A 22,468-nucleotide genomic window follows, 5' to 3' on the forward strand; every position below is an offset into this window, starting at 1 on the left:
AAAAATCAATACTTTCGCGTCTGCGCACATCTCACAATTTATATATATTCAGTGAAGTCTTCCCTTAAGTGACATTTAATTTACTTGTTCATTCATTCTATGTCGAACTGTAGTCACCATATTAGTCACAAGATTCCTTGCATACGGCTATATAACAATTTTCCCTCTCTCCAGTATTCTTTGCACTTATCGCCATTGTGTAGGCCTAAAACTGTGTTTATTTTGTTTGCAGGCCAGGGGTTGACGGATGATGTCTGTGTGACAACAGAGCAGATATGATATGATGAGTTCACCCACTCACCGCAGCGAAAGTAACATCCGGCGTTATGGCAAAGGAACCAGGTCAGTACCGCGTCCAAAACATGCTTGTTACGTCATTGTGAAATCGTCTGCGAAACCATGACAACTATGATACGTCACAAAATTGTCTGCTGTTTATTTTAGTATTGCCTCAAAAGAGGGTAGGCCTACCAATGTGTGAGTGATTCGTAAACCAGTGCATGTTCAACGTAATAACGGGAAGGCAGTGAATTAATCATCATTAAGGATCCACAATTCCATACTCTGTCAAGCTGCTATAGTCCCTAATCTCTGTCTGTATCTGTGTTCATAATTTTAATCAGTAAACCCTAGTATTCGGTCACACACAAGTTTGAAATGCTCAGACTGTGGACTGGAGCGGAAGGTTCATCTATTAAGGGGACACTCAACTATATTTTGGAACTTTTTTCCTATTTGACCAATCTTTTTCAAATTTGGAGAAAAAGTTTAATATACACGTGGAAAGTAACATGCAAAATCTCAGCTCATTAGATCCAATACTTTTCAAAATAAAAAATATTTCAATTTTTAATCAATCATTAATTTAAATATCACTTTTAATTATCATTTTTTATTTTTTGGCTTCGTGCATTTGACTGACTTCTCAATGAATAGGGGAAGAATTCTGCTTATTGATTTAGTTCTGTCACGTAAATTAGTGTAGAAATTTAATTTTTCATTTCTATGACACTTTTTCTCCAATTTTTAAGTTGAGTGTCCCCTTAATAGGTTCTTTCTTGTCTCCTGTGTATCATATATGCAGGTACAGTCGGTTGACACAATGAATTATATGCAGTAATTAAGAGTATGTTCCGAAAACGCGTTCAGTTCATTTTTATAAAAGGATTGGTCAGTTTATCTTATCCGCCGGTCTACGGACTGAGCGAATTTTCAAGTGACATGCACAATAACACAAACTTTTAACAAGGATTGGCGTTGTTTTGGAAGAAAACAAGCTTAAAATACAATGATAGGTGTCTAAAAGGTCCAAGAAAGTTAAAAAATCCCAACCTTAAAATTAAATATAAATGAATCTGGAAACTACGTGGAAATATAAATTACATAAAAACCAAATTATATTAGGCCCTATTTATTTATTTACTTATTTATCCACTATTTACTAATTAATTAATTAATTAGTTAATGAGTAAATAGTAGATAATTAATTAATTAATTCTTGTGAACTAAGGCCATCATGCTTTCTCTTTCACGGCAACATAAATTCATATATATATATCATCATCATCATCATCATCATCATCATCATCATCATCCTTGCATGTATTGGGCCTAGTGGCCCGTTACGGTCTCTTGCCAACGCTTGAACGGTCTGCCCAAGGATCTCTTGCCCACAGGATGGTAATTTAAAATTTGGCGTGGAATTCTAGAACGAGGCATTCTGATGACATGTGATCGCCAGTTTTGTCTGTATTTCTGTAGGTATTCTGAGGAAATGCTGTGCTCCCATGCCTGTCCAGAGGCTATAGGTGGCAACCCCACCACTGGACTTACTTCCTCCAGGCTAGTAACCTGTTGGAAGGACATCTTCTTACTAAAAAGTCTCTACAAACACAGAACACGACTGCTTACAAATTCATATATATATATATATATATATATATATATATATATATATATATATATATATATATATAGGGTACAAGTAAAAAAAACAACAGGCACAAATTCAGAAGGTACAAATTGCCTAATGTAGTACCTACATGTATTTAGTGGCTAAATAAGAAACTTGGCGTCTAAAACTAAATTACTGATTTTAGATTTCTGAGGGGAAATAAAACTGTAACATTCTCGTTGAAATTAAAATCACAGTCTAGTATATACAGTCACGAAGCTTGAGTTTTGAGGGTGCTAGAAACAATAGACTGTGCCGGTACTATTTTGCATTGCCTGTAATGAGCCAATATTAGCGATGCTAGTGGTGAGCAAATATCTAATGTTTGCATATTTACTACGTATTGAGCTTCGCGACTGTATATACTACACTGTGTTAAAATTGTCATTTGAAAAGTATTACAATGTAGGTATAATTGTACATACATTTGTAGCCTAGTGTTTCAATTGAAAAATTCTTTCTAGTCTCTATTAACAACGTTTGTATCTAGAAATCTTCTTTCAACCTCACGAGAATTGGTGCAAATGAAAATGTGGAATATAAGAGATGTCTACATTGGCACAACTCTTCTGTCTGTCGTAATCTATCAAAATATTCCTTATGCCATAAATTACAGAATATCCGGGATTTTGTTAGGACATTGGGCACCTTGGCTTAACATTTTCAGAAGCAGGTACTGCTGGCGATTCATTTATTTCTTTGCTGTAAGTGTTACACTAACTGGAAGGCTTCATCTAATGCTTTCTTTAACGATTCAAAAACTTTAATAGCTGTAGATGGATCTTTGAAGTACTTGTCCAAGAATTGAGTAGCATAAAACCCACACATTTGGGATTTATTTAACGTTCGGTTAGCATGACGTCAGTCAAAGTCCTAGCCAGAATTCGAACCGATAAGCCTGGCCACAAGCAACATTAGCTGCTATTGCTCATACACTTCCTTTCGTGCACTGCATTCCCTGTTAATCAAATAGCGGCAAACAAATGGAATAACAGTGCCCTCAGAGTTCATTTGCTCCGGCGCCGGTATCGGCACGAAAATCACTGCTTACTAAATCATTCCAAACAGTTCTTCCAGCCGCGTCTGCTGCGTGTTCATTGGAATTGAATGCATGATAAACTCTGCCAGTGCTGTTGCGAATGGTTGGAGGGGGAAAGGAGTTGCTAGGGGTTACATGGGACTTCAGGAATGCGTGGATAAAGCCTCGTTCACACTTTTCAAGTAACTTGATTTCAAGTTGCTGTTCAAACACGTTAAAGTTATTTTGTTTTCAAGTAGAATGTGCAAATAGGAATTTCTGTAATAGAAAGCCTCTTTGCCAGAGAACTGATAAAGATGTTGAAGAAACTGAAGGAATGCCATTCAGTATAGGTTAAGAAAATGGATTATGCCTACTTATTTGCAAATGGCTTTTAAAGAAATCCGGAAGTTCATTGCCGTTCTCACAAAAGCTACCCATCAGTCCCTATCCTCGGCAAGATTAATCCAGTCCCTACCATCATATCCCACCTCCCTCAAATACATTTTAATATTATCCTCCCATCTATGTCTCGGCCTCCCCAAAGATATTTTTCCCTCACCTCTCCCAACTAACACTCTATATGCATTTCTGAATTCACCCATACGTGCTACGTGCCCTGCCCATCTCAAACGTCTGGTAATGTTCCTAATTATGTCAGGTGAAGAATACAATGCGTGCAGTTCTGCGTTGTGTAACTTTCTCCATTCTCTTAACTTAATCCCTTTTAGCCCCAAATATTTTCCTGAGCATCTTATTCTCAAACACCCTTAACCTCTGTTCTTCTCTCCAAGTGAGGGTCCAAGTTTGACAACCATACAGAACAACCGGTAATATAGGGGAGAGTCGAGTAGTATCGGACATCGGGTAATATCGGGCAGTGAGTTTCTTTCATCTACCACACGATGATAGTACCTGATTGACATGGTTACGATTCTGTGATGTCGCATAGAGAAACGTAACCATGTCATTCAGGTACTACCACATGGTGGTAGATGAAAGAAACGCACTGTCCGATACTACCCGATTCTCCCCTAACTGTTTTATAAATTCTAAGTTTCAGTTTTTTCTAAAAGCAGAGACTGGATGACAAAAACTTCTCAATCGAATAAAAGCAAACATTTCCCATATCTGCGTTTAATTTAATGGTTCGCCTATAACAAATTGCTATTAAAAACAAAAATAAAACAAGGAAATTTATTTGATACTTCCATTGCCATCATTAAAAAATCTGTTTTAGACAATTTCGTCTTGTGGGCAAATGTATCTTTTTGTGCTGCCATATGTCATAATATTGTGAAATATCTTCCCTTACAGTAAAATCATTAAACTCATCCTTTACAATTAATAATAAATCTAAAATATACAAACAAGTAACTGTTAATATTCTTTCATTTGAAAAGAGTGGTCACTAGCGTTCGTTATTAGAAGAATAATTAGTATTATTCTAATTGCCCTTTCTTTGCAATTTAAACACCTTCATTAGCCATAACAAGCTGTTTTTAATGAGTTTAAGGGAAGAAAGTTCTTCAAGATTTTTAGCAAATATAATATTCTGGACAATTTGATACATAAATGATCAACATGGTATTCCCAACATATTAAAATTATTGATGTTATTACTACTATTGCAATTAGATAAAGTAAATAAAATAGTTTCTGCCTTAGATTCATTCAAAATTAAACCATTTGCATTGAATCAAGTTTTAGCTTCAATTATGTCTTCGCTTGATTCTCTAATGCTTGAAAGTGTTTGTTGGAATTTAAAATAGTGGTATCATCAACATATTGCACAATACTAGTATGGATATAAAAACAAAAAATTAAAAAAATAATAGGACCAAGCACTGATCCCTGTGGAACACCATGTTGAATAATTCTAATATTAAATATTTTATATATATATATATATATATATATTTTTTTTTTTGATGTACCGAAGTACATATGATATTTCCATGCAGATATTCTGCGTCATCATATGATGAAAGAGTGATGGAACGGAGAAAAATTCTCTCCGGCGCCGGGATTTGAACCCGGGTTTTCAGCTCTACGTGCTGATGCTTTATCCACTAAGCCACGCCGGATACAACCCCGACGCCGGTTAGAATCGTCTCAGATTAAGCTCCATCTCTTGGGTTCCCTCTAGTGGCCGCCCTCTGCACTACGTCATAGATGTCTATGAACGCAGGACCGAAGTCCATACATGTGTTGAGGTGCACTCGAATGAGTGACTGGTTGGCCGGGGTCCGTCATATGATGACGCAGAATATCTGCATGGAAATATCATATGTACTTCGGTACATAAAAAAAATATATATATGATATGCGTAATAAATCACTTTGTGATTTAAGACGGCGCCTATACCGTCGGATCCCGGCCAACCAGTCACTCATTCGAGTGCACCTCAACACATGTATGGACTTCGGTCCTGCGTTCATAGACATCTATGACGTAGTGCAGAGGGCGGCCACTAGAGGGAACCCAAGAGATGGAGCTTAATCTGAGACGATTCTAACCGGCGTCGGGGTTGTATCCGGCGTGGCTTAGTGGATAAAGCATCAGCACGTAGAGCTGAAAACCCAGGTTCAAATCCCGGCGCCGGAGAGAATTTTTCTCCGTTCCATCACTCTTTCTTCAAATATTTTATTGTTAATCTCAATACTTCGTTTAAATAAGTTTGATCCCAAACGTCTCCAAATACCCTGCCTTACCACATCATGAAGTTCTTACAAACTTCTTGAAACATCCTGTATATTCCACTTATTGAGAAATCTAAAAGTAAATATCAGCAGCGCCCTTAGTTCAGTGACATCCATGTGGATGACATAAGTGAGGCCTGTTAGCCAAGCGGAACCTCGCCACCTCGTGGAGGTCAGTGCAGGACATCTCAGAATCACGACCAACACGCATGTGGAAGAGGGATCGTTAAGATATCCTTTCAGGCATTTAGCAAAAAGTTGCTGAGCCTATCCGCTTATCCACTTCAAGCGACTCGCTGGACGGAAATTGGTTTCATCACTTGTCACAATATTTCATCTTTCTTTTCACCACAATGTTTCTTTTTATCAACTTTATAACTATTCTATTTTTTGTTTCGTCTCCATCATCATAATGACTATAATATTCATAATTAGAGCCCGGATGTTTAGGCATTTACTTACTTACTTACTTACTTACTGGCTTTTAAGGAACCCGGAGGTTCATTGCCGCCCTCACATAAGCCCGCCATTGGTCCCTATCCTGAGCAAGATTAATCCATTCTCTATCATCATATCCCGCCTCCCTCAAATCCATTTAATATTATCTTCCCATCTACGTCTCGGCCTCCCTAAAGGTCTTTTTCCCTCCAGCCTCCCAACGAACACTCTATATACATTTCTGGATTCGCCCACACGTGCTACATGCCCTGCCCATCTCAAACGTCAGGATTTAATGTTCCTAATTATGTCAGGTGAAGAATACAATGCGTGCAGTTCTGTGTTGTGTAACTTTCTCCATTCTCCTGTAACTTCATCCCTCTTAGCCCCAAATATTTTCCTAAGCACCTTATTCTCAAACACCCTTAACCTATGTTCCTCTCTCAAAGTGAGAGTCCAAGTTTCACAACCATACAGAACAACCAGTAATATAACTGTTTTATAAATTCTAACTTTCAGATTTTTTGACAGCAGACTGGATGATATAAGCTTCTCAACCGAATAATAACAGGCATTTCCCATATTTATTCTGTGTTTAATTTCCTCCCATGTATAATTTATATTTGTTACTGTTGCTCCAAGATATTTGAACTTCTCCACCTCTTCAAAAGATAAATTTCCAATTTTTAATAGTTCCATTTCGTACAATATTCTGGTCACAAGACATAACCATATACTTTGTCTTTTCGGGATTTACTTCCAAACTTATCATTTTACTTTCTTCCAGTAAAATTCCCGTGTTTTCCCTAATCGTTTGTGGATTTTCTCTTAACATATTCACGTCATCCGCATAGACAAGCAGCTGATGTAACCCGTTCAATTCCAAGCCCTCTATGTTATCCTGGACTTTCCTAATGGCATATGTTTAGGCTTTTATAACAGTTAAAATGTAGGCAAGAAAGACAATAAAAACAAAAAAGAGGCACAATAATCTTTGAAAAAGAACATTACAAATTCTAAAAAGGAATAATATATTTTAGCAATAAATTTAAATTATATCAACATAAGTCAAATAATTACTTCGTAGGTGACACATGTTGACTTATAAAAGACTCTTTTTCGTGATTAACTGTCTTTTCACAAACCTTACATAACAAAACTGTTCCATCGGTTGAAAACACATGGGCACCAAATTCACTAACGTAAGCATGAAGTTTAATTTTCAATGGTTTACTGAATTTAGGCATTCTAGCTAACCGATCTTATACCTTCTGTCACCCGACAATAGCTGACTGTTCCTCACTCAAATTTCTTTCTCCTACAATAATAAACACGTCTAGCACAAAATTGTAACAGTAAGATTTGAAAATATGGAAGCAAACAATTGGAAATGCTACGTGACAACTTCTATGGGAACGAGCTTAATATTTAAAATCATAAAGCTGATTGTTGGTATCGTGAAGACATGACAATATTATATTTGTAACTGTGGATTGTCGATCATTATTCATGTTACACCAATAGTATTAAAGCACGATTATTAGCAGATTAAGCACTGAAATAAATTACTTTTTATTGATTAAAGTTCTCGTTAACACTTTGTTAAAAACATAAAATTTACTTACTCATACGTTAAAAGTGTTAAAATTGTTTAAAAAAGATATATACCTTCGACAGACGACCCGTTTCGACGCTATGTCACGTCAACCTCAGTGTCTCTTGAACCACTCAAGGTACTTTTGTTTATTATTGTTAGTAAAGTTAGTCATTGTTTCAAATATTTAAATTTCGTACACATTACATTACAATTAATTAGAAAATTGCAAATAAACAAGAAATATTGCTTTAAAATTACAAAAAAGGCATTTATTATTGAATTAGTAAGAAATGCCTTTAAAAAAAGGCAAAATAGGCAAAATAAAAATCGGCTTTATCACTATGATTTGCCCCAGTTCACATTTATATCTATAAAAATAATGATTTACTTCCACCGGTATTTTGCCAAACATCCGGGCACTATTTATAAGTCAGCATGTGTCAAGTACGAAGTAAAAATGTGAATTATGTTGATATAATTTAAATTTATTACTAAAATATATTATGCCTTTTTAAAATTTATAATGCCTTTTTCAAATTTTATTGTTTTTTTTTTAATTGCGTTTTATGCCTGCCTATTTTAACTGTTATAAATTCCTAAACATCCGGGCTCTAGTGATGATAAACATCGACTTTATCACCACCGCCATCATTGTCGTTATTTTTCAATGTTATCATTACCAATATCGTCATTTTCAACATCATATTCATTGTTATTGCTACCATCATCACCTACACCACTAGCTTCATCATCATCATCATCATCATCATCATCATCATCATCATCGTCATCGTCATGGACCGTACTTTGTTCCACGAGGCTACAAGATTAAGTATTACTGGAATTTATTAGTAGACGACGCACGTATATCTACGAGTAACTTGACTGACGGCTCACGCGACTCTTGTTTCGTAAAGTGAGACAGAACAAAACGTGAACTACTTAAAAAATTACACTGATATTGACAATTTAAATTATTTACACTACTTTCACTATATTTATGATATTTATCTGTTAGTCAACTTTACAATTCACAGTTATGGTGGACCTTCACATTTCTGTTTTTCGATCCACCATCCCTTTAATACATACAACTCTTTTCTATTAATGTATTCTTTGCCGAGAATTTCTTGATTACTTTCTAATGTTCTGTTATGACTGAATTGCTATATGTCCTTCCCCCTCTATCCTCTTCTATTCTCTCCCTCCTGCCTAGACTGTCTCCCTTCCATTTCTCTCTCACCTATTAAATATTGCATATTCCTTCCTTAATAATTTGCGTTATTTATTTGTTTTCTTCTCTACCCTCAAATCCTACCTACTCTTAATCATTGTTTTCCCGCTATTTTCTCCTACATTACTTTCTAACTTTTCCGTTTACTCTATTTTACAACACTTACATCACTTTTTTTTTTCTATCCTCTGTTTATTTACATATTTATCTCTTTCTTTTCTCTTCACTCCTAAATTTCCTATTTTATTACCTCATTCCATAAATTTATTTCTATAACACTCCTACAGTTATAGTATCCCTGATACTACTCCCAACCCATAACATTGAAAAACATGAAATATCTAATTCACTTAATTACACTTGCAATTTCTCTCTCATTCCACTTCACATTTGTTCAGATGTTTTTTTTCACTTAAATTCTCTTGTATTCATTGTTTGATAGTCTATCTTATTACACTCTAACCCTATCTTCTTACACTTAACACTGTCTTCTCTGTTCCTTTTCTTACACTTTTGCCACCCCCAACTTTCTTACACTCACTTTTTAGCACTCTTCTTCTTCGTTATAACCTCTCCAAAGCCCTATTCATTCTGTCCTCACAATCACTAATATCTGGTAGTCGCTTCGTTCCTTCACTCGTTCTTATCATGTCTTCTCTTGCATTTCCTCCATTAGTCTTGTCTATGCTCCTGACCTCAGACACTTCCAGCTGTTTCCCTAATCCTTCGTCCGTAGTATTTTACTTACACTATATAGAAAACACTATATTTACTATTTACACTATAATAAAGAATGTAGGCTTACATTGATCAAATAGTATTTACAATGTTAAGCTTATGTACAGTGTGGTGTATTGTAATGCAATGTATTTTATTTCATAATACTATAGGCCTACCCTACTTATTTTGTAAATTGTGTACAATAGCGTAAGTGATGTTTAATCAATGTAAGCCTTCATTCTTTATGATAGTGTAATAGTGAAAATAGCGTATTTCAGTGTACATAGTGTAAAGAGCTGTCAGACATCGACTACTTAGAAAAGGCGATTGTCAGAAGGACTGCTTTTCGTCTCTAGAATATGATATTTCTTCAAATATTACTTTTGTTGAATATTTATCTTTAATATACAGGGTGAGCCGTAAGTAATGTCATTAATTTCAGGGGGTTATTCCTTGAGTCATTTAAAACAAGAAAGTACAAAATGTAAATAATTTAAATTGTAAATATTAGTGTAATTGTTAAAGTGGTCCATATTTTGTTCTGTCCCAACTTGACTAAACAGGAGTCGCGTAAGTAATCCGTCAAGTATATCCCTTGGTAGATGCACGCGCGTCGTCGACTTAAAAACTTCAGTAACACTTAATCTTGTAGCCTCCACGAAAAAGTACAGCCCCAAGTACAGTTTCTACTTATCATAATTAACCTTAATAATTTTCGTCGTTTTCAACGTGCTCACCGCTGAACAGGAGATAAGGACCAAGTTCGTATGGTACGGAGTAATCCTTAATGTCCTTGTAGCGGCTCGCACCCAAGCCCGCAGCATGCGCAGCCGCAGTCTCTACCAGATTATGTTCAAAAAGATATTTCTTGAAGACAAGACATTTGCAAGCGAGGAGCGGCAACGTGGGTAATTGGAGAAGGAAAGTGTAAAGATAGTCTTTAATATTCGGACCCAGAGAAAGTCAGAAATTCACAGCAGGCCCATTGTTTGGGCCCCCACGCTGGAATTTGAGGAGCCTGATTCATATGCGCGAGAGAAATTGTGCGAACGGGAACAATCCCGCCATCAGGCTGTCGTAACCACGGGGACTGCGGGGAGGCGAGCTGTGTGGTGGGCGGGCGGGCTGGAACCTCGTAGTAAAAATTCTGTCTTTCATTCAGCATTCTCTTTCATATACACAGCAGTGACGAAATTTATGAACTGTGTAAACAAACAGATGTGGTGTCTGAGTGAAAAACGACTTCAAAAGAGCTTGACTATGTGATGGGAGCTCCACAAGAGCGGAGAATAAAGTTAGCCGTGGAAGAAAGGCCTGTACAGAAAAGACAGCGGTTGAAATGTATCGATGTTACAGAAGGTCTGAAACTAATAGACCTAGTTCATTTGTCTAAATAGTACTACTATTTAAGGCTTTTTATGTTAATAGTAATAATAAAAAAAAATATTGTAATGGAGACTTGTCACATTAAAAAGAAAATTGTCACTCTTAAATTGTACTCACTAAATTTGTTACATCAAAAATATAATTTTATTTTTAAATGTTTTCAAATCTTCAGGCATCTTGTAAATCTGTATGCAGGTTATAAATCTGCAGTAAAGTTATCGTGTGACTCTCTTGACATCATGTAAATCTCTAGGAACCTTGTATATTTTCAGGTATCTTGTAAACCTATAACATTTTATTATCATGTGTATCTCATCCCATTATGTAAATTTCTAAGTACCTTATAAATCTCCAGACATTTTGTAAATGTATAGTCATCGTGTGAATCTCATCGCATCATGTAAATTTCTAAGTACCTTATAAATCTTCAGGAATTTTGTAAATCTATAGTCATTGTGTGAATCTCATCGCATCATGTAAATTTCTAAGTACCTTATAAATCTTCAGGAATTTTGTAAATCTATAGTCATTGTGTGAATCTCATCGCATCATGTAAATTTCTAAGTACCTTATAAATCTTCAGGAATTTTGTAAATCTATAGTCATTGTGTGAATCTCATCGCATCATGTAAATTTCTAAGTACCTTATAAATCTGCAGGAATTTTGTAAATCTATAGTCATTGTGTGAATCTCATCGCATCATGTAAATTTCTAAGTACCTTATAAATCTGCAGAAATTTTGTAAATCTATAGTCATCGTGTGAATCTCATCGCATCATGTAAATTTCTAAGTACCTTATAAATCTTCAGGCATTTTGTAAATCTATAGTTATCATGTGAATCTCATGGCATCATGTAAATCTACAACCATCATAATTATGAATCTTAAGACATCATGTAAATTCATCTGGTAAATCTATTGTCATTTTTAATCTTATGGCATCACGTAAATCTCCTTTAACTCTGTAAGCAGAGGAATCTCGTAAATCTAAGACCATCATATGAATCTTACGATAGCATGTAAATCTCTAGATATCTTTTAAATCTCCAGGCATCATGTAAATCTGTATTATATGAATCTCATGACATGACGTAAGCCTCTAGGTACCTTGTAAATCTCCCGGCATCTTATAAATCTCTAGTTATCATGTCAATCTCATAGAATCATGTAAATCTTTAGTCGTCGTCTTTAATCATTTTGTAAATCTTTAGTCATCATATGAATCTATACTTCTCATCTGAATCTCATGACATCGTGTAAATTTCTAGTTACCTGGTAAATCTGTAGGCATGGGAATCAGTAAATATTCAAACATCACATGAATCTTATAACACCATATAAAACCCTCGGTATTTCTAAATCTGTAACTTCTTTTAAATCTCTAGTTCTCGTGGTAACACGTAGATGTCTAAATATGTTTCAAATTTCTAATCGTTATCATGTGAATCTCACAATAAGAATGGAAACAAAAAAAAACCTTCTGAAAATGTTGAATTACTAAACCATAGGAAAGAAAAGTGCAGGAAGATCTTTAAAACGTCACACTGACGATTTGACTTTCTTTGCCGAAACGGTGAACCTGGTCTATAATTTATTATTATTATTATTATTATTATTATTATTATTATTATTAGTCACCGGCGTGGCTCAGTCGGCTGAGACACTTGCCTGACGATCCGGAGTTACGCTCAGGCGCGGGTTCGATTCCCATTTGGGCTGATTATCTGGTTGGATTTTTTCCGAGGTTTTCTCCAACCGTTAGGTGAATATCAAATAATTTATGACGAATCCTCGCCTCATCTCGCCAATACCATCTCGCTATCACCAATCCCACCCATGCTAAATAACTTAGTAGTTGTTATAGCGTCATTAAATAACCAACTGAATTATTATTATTATTATTATTATTATTATTATTATTATTACATTTTTATTTTTAATATTTTATTATTTTGACGTATTATTATTATTATTATTATTATTATTATTATTATTACATTTTTATTTTTATTATTTTGACCTATTATTATTATTATTATTATTATTATTATTATTATTATTATTCCGGGTAGCTCAGTTGGTAGAGCAGCTGGCTACGGACTGGAAGGTCCGGGGTTCGATCCCAGGTGGTGACAGGATTTTTTTCTCGTTGCCAAACTTTCAGAACGGCCCCTAGGTTCACTCAGCCTCCTATAAAATTGAGTACCGGGTCTTTCCCGGGGGTAAAAGGCGGTCAGAGCGTGGTGCCGACCACACCACCTCATTCTAGTGCCGAGGTCATGGAAAGCATGGCGCTCTACCTCCATGCTCCCCAAGTGCCTTCATGGCATGTTACGGGGATACCTTTACCTTTACCTTTCTATTATTATTATTATTATTATTATTATTATTATTATTATTATTATTATTACACTTTTATTTTTATTATTTTATTATTTTGACCTATTATTATTATTATTATTATTATTATTACATTTTTATTTTTATTATTTTATTATTTTGACCTGTTATTATTATTATTATTATTATTATTATTATTACATTTTAATTTTATTATTATATTATTTTGACCTGATTATTATTATTATGATTATTATTACATTTTTATTTTTATTTTATTATTTTGACCTGTTATTATTATTATTATTATTATTATTATTATTATTCTCTACTATTCTCGTCATTTGCATAACTTACAATATTAATTATATGATTCCTGTCTTCATTTATATGGTTTCATTAATTCATTTATAATACATTTTATTTAATTGCCATCATTTTAATTATCTCACTGAACTAATTTTAATAATATTATTTGTGCTATTTATTTTGTTGCATTTTGGTCAATTGAGTAATGTATACTATTATATTGATTGTATTTTCATCTCATTGCCATTTTCTATCATTCATTCTCATCATCATTTGTTGTTTTGTTTCGTTTTGTACCTGTGCTAAACTGTAATTGGCCTTGTGCTGTTGTTTCGCACATTAATATTCTAAATAAATAAATAAATAAATAAAAATAAATAAATTATTATTATTACATTTTTATTTTTATTATTTTGACCTATCCTTATCATTATTATTATTATTATTATTATTATTACTATCATTATTATTATTACATTTTTATTTTTGTTATTATTACTATCATTATTATTATTACATTTTTATGTTTATTATTTTGACTTATTATTATTATTATTATTATTATTATTATTACATTTTTATTTTTATTATTTTGACCTATCATTATTATTATTATTATTATTATTATTATTATTATTATTACTACTATTATAACATTTTTATTTTTATTATTTTATTATGTTGACCTATTATTATTATTATTATCATTATTATTATTACATTTTTATTTTTATTATTTTGACCTATTATTATTATTATTATTATTATTATTATTATTATTACATTTTTATTTTTATTATTTTGACCTATCATCATTATTATTATTATTATTATTATTATTATTATTATTACATTTTTATTTTTATTATTTTGACCTATCATTATTATTATTATTATTATTATTATTATTATTATTACATTTTTATTTTTATTATTTTGACCTATCATTATTATTATTATTATTATTACATTTTTATTATTATTATTTTGACCTATCATTATTATTATTATTACTATTATTATTATTATTATTATTATTATTATTATTATTATTATTATTATCACTCCTGTAGGAAGGAAAAATTCCCTCAGCCAGCCTTGCAACCCTGAATGTATCTACACAACTCCCTTCATCCAAGGCATGTGGCAACAACGCTGTCAAATGCCAGCCGTCACAACAGTCAAGTAAATTTACCTGCGGAGTAATATCAATTTCACGGCCACATGCTACACTGAGGGGCAATTAATTGAAACGTAGCTCGTGATGCACTGGCGACTTTCGGCCGGCCGGTCCGGTGGGGTTATTTTTCTTGTTCCGTGATAATAGCCCAGGTTGAGGAACCCGTCTCGCCCAGGGCGTGATTTATCAGGCTTTGTGTTGTGACTCGAAGGGCAATTACACTTTGTCAGCTGTGCGCGGTAACCGGATAGCGGAAACAAATGACTACGTCAGCCCGCGCCACCAATTCATTTCAACGAGCAGCGAGTAATTTTATTCAATCGGAGAAGAATACGAACTGACTGGGAAAGAAAACGACAGCGGATTTTTATTTTAATTGTATGTGTAAAATAATATGTCAACTTACAAGCACTCCCAGAACGTGATTTGGTTGTTGGCACTCCTGGAGCTGTGAGCGTGATTTCCTATAATCTGAATCGTGAAACTGCAGCCATGATACTCAACAGATGATTGTTCTGGCACAAGATGAAATAATTTCTCTGTAGCAGTTTTCTTTAACGTTGTCTCATTTTCACTTGATTCACTTGATACAAAGTATTCTTTATCGCACTTAACGTCTCCATTTTTTCATTTAACTGATCCATTGCTCTACGCTTATTGGGGATCATCAGTGTGGTTTTAGGCGTAATAGATCAACTATTGATCAGATATTTTTTATTCGACAGGTAATGGAGAAAAAATGGGAGTATCAGGGTACAGTGCATCAGTTATTCACAGATTTCAAAAAGGCATATGACTCGATGAAGAGAGAAATTTTATATGATATTTTTATTGAATTTGGTATTCCCAAGAAAGTAGTTCGATTAATTAACATGTGTCTCAGTGAAACGTACAGCAGAGTCCGTATAGGACAGTTTCTGTCAGATGCGTTTCCAATTCAATGTTGGCTAAAGCAAGGAGATGCACTATCACCTTTACTTTTTAACTTTGCTCTAGAATATGCCATTAGGAAAGTCCAGGATAACAGAGAGGGTTTGGAATTGAACGGGTTACATCAGCTGCTTGTCTATGCGGATGACGTGAAAAAGTTAGGAGAAAATCCTCAAACGATTAGGGAAAACGCGGAAATTCTACTTGAAGCAAGTAAAGAAATAGGTTTGGAAGTAAATCCCGAAAAGAAAAAGTATATAATTATGTTTCGTGAGGAGAATATTGTACGAAATGGAAATATAGAAATTGGAAATTTATCCTTTGAAGAGGTGGAAAAATTCAAATACTTGGAAGCAACAGGAACAAATATAAATGATACTCGGGAGGAAATTAAACGCAGAATAAATATGAGAAATGCCTGTTATTATTCGGTTGAGAAGCTTTTGTCATCTAGTCTGCTGTCAAAAAATCTGAAAGTTACAATTTATAAAACAGTTATATTACCGGTTGTTCTGTATGGCTGTGAAACTCGGACTCTCACTTTGAGACAGGAACAGAGATTAAGGATGTTTGAGAATAAGATTCTTAGGAAAATATTTGGGGCTAAGAGGGATGAAGTTACAGGAGAATGGAGAAAGTTACACAACGCAGAACTGCACACAATGTATTCTTCACCTGACATAATTAGGAACATTAAATCCAGACGTTTGAGATGGGCAGGGCTTGTAGCAGAAATGCATATAGAGTGTTAGTTGGGAGACCGGAGGGAATAAGACCTTTTGGTGAGGCCGAGACGTAGATGGGAGGTTAATATTAAAATAGATTTGAGGGAGATGGGATATGATGGTAGGGATTGGATTAATTTTGCACAGGATAGGGACCGATGGCGGGCTAATGTGAGGGCGGCAATGAACTTCCGGGTTCCTTAAAAGCCATAAGTAAGATTCCAATAAAAAAATCCCTAATTTCAGAAAATAATTTCAGCTTAGCGGTATGGATCGGTGAAAATAACAAAAAAAAAAAAAAAAAAAAAAAAAAAAAAAAAAAAAAAAAAAAATTAAAAATGGATATTTTGTTTTTAAGTCTGGCCCTATGACATATTTAAATGTTCAAAATTGGAAAATCGAGAAAACGGGTATCAGAGTACTGCATGTATATGGTAAGTGGGAAAAAGAAGAATAAGAAATAAAGGAGCTGTTGTGAGAAGAAATATTGAAACTGTTCCGACAAGTGCTCTGCCTCAGCGTGGTTTCTCGAGCCTCGTAATTGAAGCTTCTGGTAAGAACTGTGATTACAGAGTCTGGAAACGTTTTAAGCATTATACTTGAAGGCGCCCATTTATTCCGAATGCAGATCTGCAATACTGTTACGCGACCTTCGGCTGTACAGAAGAGATTATTAAATGGCAGCTCAAACTCATTTACTGCCAGGAAAATGTGGACCTGGGATTAATCATAACAATAGCTAAGTGCAGTTGCCTGTTTCGCAGTAGATAACCATCAGATAACCATCCTCCGTGGTTCATTCGTTCCTCTAATTGAGAAAACCTATAAAATCACGCAAAAAATTAATAGCCCAGACCTCCTACCACTCTCAAGAAGTGGAAGGGACTCGTGCCAAATGTACAAAGGAAACATAAACTTTTAATTCTATTAAATTAGATTTTTTGTTTTCGAGTTTAATTGACTCGGATGATAAATTACTGTATAAATTTGGACGTCGGAACGAGATATACAGGGTGTATATAAAATGTTGCAACGAACTTTGGCATAATGTTTTTCGTATCGCAATGATGAAAAGTGACTTTTTGAACGTGGATTTTAATAGGGTCTTGTAAAATCTTGGTACAGTGAAACTTCCCTTAACGGACACTTCTCAATAGCGTACTCCTCTCAATAGCGGACATTTTAAAATTTCCCTGCAAAATAACATTGGCCCTTGAAATGTATCTCCCAACAACAATTAAAACTTCCAAATAACGGACAGCGTGAAAGAAAAAAAAAAGAAGAAAAAGACGGTTGTAAATTAAACGGAATCCTTTGCAACAATCATTATCGTGCATTTGAACGTTCTTGTACTTTATTGAAGGTAAGCAGCTCAGTTGTTAGTTGTGATACTGTACGTGAGCAGTCCGTACTTTCTTAGTTTGAGTGTTCGGAAGTACAGTCACATTAAAAATGTCACAAAAACGTAAACGTTTGTCACTAAAAGAGAAAGTGGATATTGTAAAGCATAGTGAGAAGTAGAAATTAAGTGTTCGTGAGCTGGCCACAAAGTTTAATGTGGGAAAAACTCAGGTTAGTGAAATTTTGAAAAACAAGGATGTCATTTCAAATCATACACTGAGAATGCAAATGAGAACAGAGCTTTTCCTAAACTGAGAGGCTTGCCATTGACAATTTAACATGTGAATGGTTCTGTCGTGCTAGAGCAAATAAAACATTTATTGGTACGATTTCTCTCTGGATGAATTCTGTAAACAATCTCATTGTCTACTGTACTGTACTGTAAAATATAGTGTTGAATAGGTATGAGAAATTTTAATGTACTGTGTACATACTAACGATTTTCTAAATAGCGGACACTTCTCAATAACGGACATTTAATTTTTCCCCGGCGGTGTCCGCTTTTGGGAAGTTTCACTGTATATAAAATAGATACCACCAGATTGTAAAGCGTGTAATTTTTCTCATTACGTTTTACATGTTTCGCAGTAATTGAGTTTCGTTATCTTTCTGCTAATAATATTACTGTTTGTGGTTATTTGTTAAGTGTCGTTCAGAAGATGTTCAATATATGGAAATAATAATTTAATATGCATCTCAGATAAAACTGAATGATTTTCGTTTTCTGGATGACACAAAGTCCACTCTCTGTAATTCCAAAATTAAGATATTTTTACTTAATTTATAAGTTGTACGGTTTATGTATGTAATTTTTAAAAGATGTGCATAAAATACAAGACGTGCAGGTCATCAGACATGCTTGCATGGCCGGCGCAGAGTGCGTCATTATCGATTCGTAACTTCCCACATATTTTTACTCATATTACTTTGATTAATAATAGCGTACAGACAATTGAAGATCTCCCTCGAATAACCAACAAATCTATAATATACGTTTCAGGAGAAAAGAAAATAATTTCAGGGGCGTATTTCGTTAGGCTTATATTTGCTAGCAGAACCATTTGATTAATCAAGGATACAAGTTTATTCAGCTATTGGATACATTCATTTATTGTTATAAACGAATTCTTCAAAATTACTTTTTCCACCGAAGTCGTATATTTCATTAATTTGATGTTACACACTTTTTGAGGGAGGTCTTCAATTATATTTTTACTTAATTAATACTAACCTGTGTTATAATTTTAAAGTCTATTTAAGAATGCATTAAATAACTCAGAATTAAAATAGACTTAGTCAACATTAAAATTATTTACATACAAATTAATTTAAATTTGCGTTAAAGATATTCCTATACTGTATAAAAGCCACCCTCCTAAAACCGTCCCGACCCCACAACACTTACAAATAAAGTAACAGCACCACTTTCAAAATTCTTGTAAGCTATTAGAAGATACAGTCAACAATAAATATTAAGTCAGAATTAAGTTGAATGAAACCTAAAATGTAATCGTTTTTATTTAAATTGTTTGAACTTCAAGCCAATTGCGCTACAGTGAAAATTTATTCACGCGAATAAGTTTTCGTGTGCTTCAATACAATTACATTTTGCAAGTCTTCTTTTCCTATCCAAAATAAATATTCGAAAACAAAAATAATTCGATCCACCGTAGTCGTTGGACAGACCCCCAGGACATGGCCAAGTTTCAGTTTCACTGAAATTAAGACTTAGACCATTAACAATAAACCATTTATCAGGTATCGTAGTTGATAGTACGTTCATCAGAATTATGAATAGAAAAGGACCTAATGTTGACCCTTGCGGAACCCCAACATAGGCTGACTAGGAGATAATTTACCATTTATTTCTGTGTATTTTGTCTGTAATCCAAAAATTAAGAAGGATTTAATTATGGATAAATCCTTTCCTTTTACACCATAAAACGAGAGCCCATTAACATGACATCAATTCAATTCAATTCAATTCAATTCAATTCAAATTATTTGGCCATTAGACATAGAGTTTTAGGCTTCGTCAGAATATATTGAAAAAAAGACATATAAATACATTTACAAAAACACTAATAACAGAAACAGTAAAATTTAAGTAATACAATGAAAACATGAAATAATTTTAAACTTTTAAATTGAAGAAAACTAACTAAATTGCAATTAAAACTTATTTATTAAAATACAATGTCATACAAATTTGTGTTAAAAAACTCAGCAACAGAATAAAAGGGATTATTTAATAACCGATTGTAAAATCTAGTTTTGAAGCTATTGGTTGGTAATTTATAATAATGACTGGGGAGCTTATTATATAATTTCATCCCCATAATTAAAAAGTTTGTGTTGCTCTTGCGTAATCTACAATATGGAATATTAATTTGTTCACTATTTCTAATTTCATGATCATGTATATTGGCCACTAATGAGTAATTGTCGATATTTTGTCGAGTGTAAAGTACTAGATCATATATATACAGATTTATGATTGTTAAAATCCGTGATTGTCTGAAAAGTGGCCGACAATGTTCCAGATAATTTGATTTACATAAAATTCTAATGGCCTTCTTTTGTAAAATCAAGACGCTTCCAATTTTGGTTCCATTTCCCTAGAGGTAACAATCTAGAGGAGTTATTCAAAGTGATGTTCGCCTCCTTCCACACAATTCAGACATTTTTTAAGAAGTTCTTTGAAGTGTTTTTTTTATATACGGTACTAATTTAATGATACATTAATAAATATTTCCATTATACTGGGTGAAATAAAAAAAGCAAAAAAAAAAACTTTGTTTGGATTCCTCATATGTAGGAGGAAAAATGGCTATATCAAGATGGGTCCAGAAAGGCTTGGTTTTTGAGTAGGATCGTAGTGCGCTCCAGTACGTTTGTTTGCTGGAATTATTATGCTGCATTCTCTTTGCATTTCCTTAGACAAACTCTTCAAAATGTCCACCCTCTACCTGAATACAGACCGCTGCTCGTCATCTCGTTGAAAACCGCTTGGCCTGCACGATCACCAGATTTCATCCCATTCCACTTCTTTCTGTTGTGGACACTTAAAGTCGTTGATGTGTTCGACTCCTAAGGATAATGAAGAAACTCTCAGTTAGCGGATTCTGCAAGGTTGGGAGCGTGTTCGGATCTAGAGGACACGAGCTGCGGCCTGTATTCGGGCAGGAAGTGCACATTGTGAACACTTCAGCTAAGGAAATTATAACAAAATGCATCATAATAATTCCAGCAAACAAACGTACTGGAGTGCATCATGGCCATAGTACTTAAAAGCTCTACTCAGAAACCAAGCATTTCCGGACCATGTTGATATAACCATTTTTTCTTCTATACATATGAGGAATCCATACCTGAATTTTTCCCACATTTTTCGTTACACCCTGTATTAATGTCAGCTTATCCACATATTCAGACTGGAATGTGATCGGAGACAGTAACGTCACAGAGTAACCCTTAAGATAAATTGAACGGAATTTCTTCTTCGCCATTTTGGATTGTTTCTTTTTATTTAGTGGAAAATCAACTTTGCTTATAGAAAAATTGGAACATCGCAGTAAATTCAGTAGCACTTGACAACGCATGAAAACACCTTTTCTCCGCAGCAACGGAGGAGAAAAATGTGAACTAACGTCCGAACAGACAGGGACTATAAGAAAAAGATATGTGAATCTGAAAATGCGGTTATAAATTCCGAATTATTTTCACACCAGAACTGATAGATTCCATACAGATCTAAATTTACCTCTCTCATTAACCCTAAAACTTTCTGCCATTAAGACACAGTATTCAAAATGGCTTCAGCGGCGTGTTTAACTACAGAAACGATGTCGTAATAACAAAGTACACAATGCACTTCCTGCCGCGTGAGAGCGGCACGTAAAGCGTCTTGATTACTTAGCACGTCCGATTCCTAACGGAGCCTAAATGTGAATCATAATGTCTTTCCGACTCACAGATTCGGTCTTGCGCTAAGAAAAGAAGTCGCTTTATTTCACTCATAGGCCTAGTCTCATTTAGAGCGAAGTTCTTCAAGTCTTTTGTTACATTACAGCATAGTGCTGACCGAAATTATACTCAGAAATTGGGTCAGTATAACTGCGAAAAAGGGGGACAACTGCAGTCAGAAGATGAGTCCAACAGTGTGCCACGAAAGAATATAATACAGGGTGTTTCAGAAATACTTTCACAAACCTCGGGGGCATGTTCCTCACACCAAACAAGAAAAAAAGTTCATATAAACATATGCCCGAAAATCCTTAGTTTTTTTAGTTATTAATGAAAGAACATAATGAAACATCTGTTAGATATTGTAGCAAGTGTTGCAACTTTAATCAATTCAGACACTCATAACAATGAAAGTTTACGTTTAACGCGTTTGGAGGTACAATCCAACAACTTAACATAAGTTTGTAACCGATAATAAAATTAATTTTGTTAGATAATCGAATGATATTACATACACAAGTCTGCTGATGCAGCCATTGTATCCTAGATGGCTATGTGTTGCCAA

The 22,468-nt window shown here is 34.2% G+C and overlaps 1 protein-coding gene across 1 annotated transcript in view; it reads left to right on the plus strand.

Moving 5' to 3' along the window:
• Positions 1 to 229: 229 nt before the first annotated feature.
• sprt (PDZ domain-containing protein sprite) overlaps positions 230 to 22,468 on the plus strand; it is a 197,816-nt gene continuing 175,577 nt past the window's right edge. The window contains exon 1 of the mRNA XM_069832088.1: positions 230 to 342. Within this exon, the coding sequence (XP_069688189.1) occupies positions 281 to 342 (62 nt within the window). The 5' untranslated portion in view covers positions 230 to 280. The remainder of the gene's footprint in view (positions 343 to 22,468) is intronic.

This window comes from Periplaneta americana, chromosome 1, assembly GCF_040183065.1.
Source record: "Periplaneta americana isolate PAMFEO1 chromosome 1, P.americana_PAMFEO1_priV1, whole genome shotgun sequence".
Taxonomy (NCBI): Eukaryota; Metazoa; Arthropoda; class Insecta; order Blattodea; family Blattidae; genus Periplaneta; species Periplaneta americana.